General features: G+C 32.0%; 1 protein-coding gene across 5 annotated transcripts in view; it reads right to left on the bottom strand.

Moving 5' to 3' along the window:
• LOC100749757 (spectrin beta chain, non-erythrocytic 2) overlaps positions 1–6000 on the bottom strand; it is a 58095-nt gene that overhangs the window by 35192 nt on the left and 16903 nt on the right. For 4 of the 5 annotated variants that reach the window (XM_012383465.3, XM_012383462.3, XM_012383464.3 and 1 more), the window contains exons 2-3: positions 1342–1592; positions 753–920 (exon numbers count right to left, since the gene is read on the bottom strand). In XM_012383465.3, coding sequence (XP_012238888.1) covers positions 753–920; positions 1342–1461 — 288 coding nt within the window. In that variant the 5' untranslated portion in view covers positions 1462–1592. Of the gene's footprint in view, positions 1–752; positions 921–1341; positions 1593–2237; positions 2450–6000 lie in introns of those variants that run through there. The other variant, XM_033319823.1, reaches the window with a different exon arrangement.

Genomic DNA, 6000 nt, shown 5'->3' with positions numbered 1-6000 from the left:
GCCGGTAGAAAATTTCAATTTTCACTTACGTAACAGCGCCGCCCCTTACATAATCTCATAATCGAATGTAACGCTGTCGCGAAATAGAGAAGACAATCGTGAAAGCGTGAGAATTATTTCCTACGTCCTCTCTAACGAACAATTAGATACATCGATGTAGTGAACAAAGCTACTAGGATCTATACCTCCGGGAGAAATTTTCTAATCTTACCTAGGAAGATGTCGAATATGATAATTTGTTCATTTATGAAGATATCTTGAGATTAAGAAGATTTCAAGAAAAATTAACTGTCAAGTCGTTTTTGCTTGATTATGCCAGGAACTGTAAACTTTTAGTGTAAATATAACCGTTGCAAATATTGAAAGGTTGATGCAAAAGCTATCAAAGATTAGTAGTGATGACTGTCATTGAAAACGCTTAATTTTAAAGTATAATTTTATGTTCTTCTAAAAAATATGAAACTTTGTATTTCGAGTTTCCCTAGATACTATTTTTTAGATTTACCTAAATTCTTCTAGAATCATTTCCTGAAATTAGAAATGTATAGGGATCCCTAGAATCATAGGTATCCCTAGAATCATAGGTATCCCTAGAATCATAGATTTCCCTAGATATAATATTTTTTGAATTCTCATGTGACTATTTGTGGAATAGAAACAAAACGTATATGTATTTGAAATACACCTTTGAAATCCATAGAAAGATGAAGTTCATTTGAATAATATGTGGGAAAACGATTAATTAATTCTACCTTTGTATGAAGAAACGCCAGAGATTTGTTCACGTTCTCAATTTTGTGCACCCGCATACGACCATTGTTAGGTTTAGCCAATCGTTCACCGGAGATGATCTCTAGCAGTTTTAGTAATTTCTTGCCGTCCGCTAGATCCGTGAATAAATCCTCCACTTCCATACGTGCCTGCGAAGTGAAAGTAATCGATTCAACAAGTCTCCGGATTCCTTCCTATGTAGATATTCTAGCGACCCTAATATGACGTGTGTCATTCTTATAAATATCTTAGGTATTTGTCTAAATATCGTATCATCTACATTTTCTAATTACTTTTTTACCATTTTTTTTCAAATTATTTTAATGTCTTTTACAAGCAATTGAAAAACGTTGTATTCACAGAAAAGTAAGCCATTTTTACAAATATCTTTATATTTTAATTTTAATTATTTTAATTATCTTTAATTACTTTCAACAATTTTTAAAAAATTATTTACAATTTTTTCCAGGCGGTAGAAAGACAACGTATTCGAAAAATTAAAAGATATACTCTCTTAAGAATTACTGTCTCTTTTATAATATCGGAAGTTGTATAAAAAGCAAAATGTACCTTCAACAGAAACGAGTTGATCCATTTGGTGAATGTCTTCTTCTGTATATGCAGACGTTCCTCCTGCAGGGCCTTAATACGGCCCTGCTCAAACCTCAGTGTATCTTCCCTCTGAGTCATTCTCTTCTGTATATCAGTACCACCCCTGAATTTGTCGACTCTGGACGGTGGATAGTTTGGCGTGTAGTCGAAGATGTAACTCCTTGTTTGGGGTGCGGCGCCAAGCCCAACACCGGGCACATACTGCGCCCCTGAAACCAAACATTTCACCAAAATTAGACACGCTTTGAACACAGCACCTTATTTGGAAAGGAAACACTACTAGCGGAAATGGAAATTTCTGTTTTCTTTCAAATGCGATGTTTCGTAGGAATGCTAAGGGAATTCCTAAACAGTTCTATTTTAATTGTAATATTGGTAAAATATAAAGTTTTCCTATAAGTAGAGCACTGAAAATCATAACGGTGTAAAGAGTAAGTCATAAAAGTAATATATTTATTATTACACAAATTTCGCTAAATTTTTCAAATCATAAAACTAGAAATAGAATATTCACAAACGTGAGGTTGTAATTTAGTTAGTTATGGAACTTGTATAATACTCGATAGAATGATTCTATCAAGAATTGAAATATGTGACTAAATTCAAGTTCTCATAATTTCGCTTATATTACGCTATAATTCTCAGTGCACAAGAAAGTACGATACTATTTCTTTCATAAGTAAATAAGAATTTCAATTTTTAATATCACGCATTACAATAATATTTAACTTAAAAATAGAAAATTATTTTTTTAATTCAAATGTTACACATAAAATATTTGTGTTCCAGATGCTTAACTTCGCACTAACTCTAGAATTAAGGATCAAGAAGAACAACGAGTTCCCTTCCTTCACCTCATTGCACAGTAGAAAGGAAGCAGAGCCCTATTAAATCCCAGTTTTCCATATACACACTAAATAAGCAATTCAAGTTCGCGTACACATTTATTCGGTTGTTGTTCGGTCCTTATAAGGCGAGAAAAAATTTATGACACATGCCGACGATAGCAACGATAAACCGGGGACAATAATCTCGTCGAGTCACGAACACTGGTAAAAAACAAAACGGTTCTCTCAGGTAAACGTCGTTCGCGCTTACTCTTTATTTACCTTGCACGCGTTTCGCCACAATGCTGCCCCCTTTTTTCCCCTAGTAACCACGCTCGTCCGCCATTGTCCGTGAACGACGCATTAATTTTACCGGTAGTTTAATTCATGAAAGTCAGTGAACAAGATTTCTTTTGCAAGGGTAAGATTTAAACCAGAAAATTGAGCGTAAAATCAATCATGACTTTTAATTAACGATTCTGACAAGATTTTCAAAGATGTTTGAGTTTAGTTTGATAAAAAAAATATTATATGCAAAATAAAATTGGAAATTTATGTTGAATAGGTGTCAACACTTGTTTTAGGGATCACAAATTCGTTTTTATACTTTTCGATAAAGTTGGGTGGAATTCTTTATTTTGATCGTTAATTTATACGAAAACATGATCGCAAGACGCAAGGGTTATTTCAAGTTTTTTAATTCTTTAGTAGTTTTATGATCTTTTGATCTTTTGATCTTTTGATCTCTTTAGACAATTACGTATCATATAATCCTCGATAACGATTCATACGATAATTTATCAAAGATAAAGGATCATCACACAATAAAACATCGTAAAAACTTAGTAACAAAATTACCTTAGTAAATATGCTATACAAGATAATCCAAAAATAGATGATATTGTTCAAGGATTTTTTCTAAAAACAGGTATAGGAAGAGTTCTAGAATTCTCCTTTAATTTCGTCATATTTACATTTTTTATTTTCGTTATTCTTTACCCTTAAGCATTTTTCTCTACACTGCTCGTTATATCATTTGTACTTTTAATGTTGCTTTACTTTTAATATTCTGACATACATACATTTTCTTCTTATTTCGAATTATTTCTCATATGTATACGCATGTGTTACAGATTACTAAAGAGAGATAGAACTATAAGTTAGCAAAAGATCCGTACATTTTCAAAAACAGATACTGTTAACTCGCCAATGTAATCAGAAAGTACATTAAAAAGCTGACGATAGTTGTCTGAATGGTACAAAATGGGGCGAATAATAAACTCGTAACTCGCCAAAAAGGATGGATAAAACGAAAGTTTTTTTAAAACACACGAATTATACTTATTAGAGTTTAAGGTGTTCAAACTCCAACAGTGTGTTTTATCGTATTGATGTATATCCAATAATCAACTCGTATCGCAGAATTATCGTTTAAGAGATTAATCTTTTTAAGTATTTTATATTTTTTCCAAGACGACAAAAAACATTATTACACAGAAGAATTCAATAAAATAACCCTGATGACTTTCATTAACAATGGATAATTTTCTATTTCTACGACGATGGAAATGATTCTTTCACTCTCAGGGAAGATACCTTATCGGAACCTGGCGATAGCTCGTGATTGAAATAGTCGAGCACACTGTGGCACAATTCTCCTTTTACTTCGTGTAATTTTATGTCGAATGAATTTTATATAATTTTAATGTAACCCTTAATATTGTTACGAGCTTATAGAGCATTTTGATATTTAGTAAGATTGTTCAAACACTTTTTTAACGAACTTTTTAAATATTTTTTCTAATCTTTCTGTAGTATATTTTTAACACTAAAGTAAGGTGCGTAAAAACATTCTTTTTAAGTGAGTTAGAGATAAAGCAATGGAAATTTATGGATAATAAAACGACGGAATCCAATTTAAAGACGTAGTTCTCCGGCTACTAAAACTTCCATTTATTACTCTATGTGCTACTTCAATTAATAAGTATACTGATCTTCTGTTCTAGATACATATTTATTTGGGCTTTACAATTATCATCTAAAAATTATATAAACTTCCACTACAGCTTATTATCGATAATACTCTAATTTAAAATTATCTCCAATTCGAAAACACAAATTATTCAACCGACAACTTATACGAACAAAATTCTAATTTCATTAATTCATTAAATGAATTTTTCTATCTAAACGATTGAGGGAAATAAGAATTGCAAAAGGATGACAAATCGTTACCACGAACAATTTATTCCGATTAGTTCACCGAACGACGCTTATTTGAATAGTATTTATATCCTTCATTATTGACGCTATGTATCTAAGCAGTGACTGGAGGCATTACAATTAATTGAGCTCATAACTAAATACGTTCGTGCTGTGATCGTTAATGTCTACATACACAACGCGTGTTGTCGTTGAAAAACATATTCGATAAGAGTGTTCATTATGTTAATGCAATGCTATCTTGGGATTGATGTCTGACAAAAGAAGTTAGTTTTCATTGCAAAACGACTCCGCTAATTAACACGAATTCGTCGGTGAAGATATGTTGTTTGTAGACATGTCGCACCTGAGAATTCTTGCACTCCTTTTAGATAACGACAATCGAGAAGTTTAAAGTTAAATATTGGGAAAACGATATTTACACGATACATCATCGGAATATATTGTTTTAAAGATAGCAAGGGCAATATAAAATATAAATGATACACATTATGTTTATCATATGATATACAGTATATATTCATCATAACTTCACTAGTATGAGTCACTAGTAAAATTTAACCTCTTAACTTCCATACATCCTGTTAAACAAGCATACACATAATCCTTGAAATGTAAACCAAATTTAATCTACTTTGAAACACTTGCAACCTAACCTAAAATATCTATGAAATTAATTAACATCAATGTTACCATTGAAAAATATTTTTGTCTCACAAGATATATAGTTAAAGAAACTTTTTATCTCTCTCTCTCTCTAAATAAAATCTCTACTTAATTATAGTTGAACAACTTCGATATCGATATGAAAGATATTCTTCCTTCAAAAAAATCTAGTAAAGACGAACTCTTTGTTTAAATGTAAATCCTAAAGTATCTACTAATTTAAACTTAAATAATATCTATGTTTGTTTTGAAAAAGTATTTTTCCCGTAAGAACCTAATTGTAAGGAATTTTTTACTATTCTAAACAACAAGAAAAAACAACAAAAGGTGTAGATATTCAAGAGAAGAAAAATGCGAATTATATACGCCAATGAGGAGAAACGGCAACCTCAGTGGTTAGCTCGCGTTCGCACTGAAAAGCGTGCCAATAGATGGCTACGTGCAAACCGAGAGGGCAATGACAAGCAGGTAACATCGTAGATTTGATTAAAATGCTTAAACTCTATCTCTGTCTGAAGCTGTTCGTCGCTGTTCTAAGCCGTTGGAAACCATGTAACGCGATTGTAACGCACGCGCGTGTATACGCTTGCGGATTCTTCGAGCGTAACGTCTGCAAACACAACTACTTGCACACGTTCGTGTAGTTTCAGCAAACCTTACTTCTGAACTTGTCCGAACTAAAATACGTATAATGCATGATGTTATGATTTTTCTAGGAAATTAGATTGTTCAGTACTTATACAATAAAAACTTCAGTAACGATGAGAGACTAAACTAGAATGACTATGGAAGAACTTAAAGTAGTTTGTATAGAATCTAGGGATAGACTATAGAATTTTATGTGTTCCGTAATGTAAGGTTAAAAAGCAGCCATGATGGATTTCACTGTAATAGAATTGTA

This window comes from Bombus impatiens, unplaced genomic scaffold (genome assembly GCF_000188095.3).
Source record: "Bombus impatiens unplaced genomic scaffold, BIMP_2.2 scf_0217, whole genome shotgun sequence".
Classification (NCBI taxonomy): domain Eukaryota; kingdom Metazoa; phylum Arthropoda; class Insecta; order Hymenoptera; family Apidae; genus Bombus; species Bombus impatiens.
Note: the sequence above shows the minus strand (reverse complement) of the source record. Positions and strands in the feature narration are given on the sequence as shown.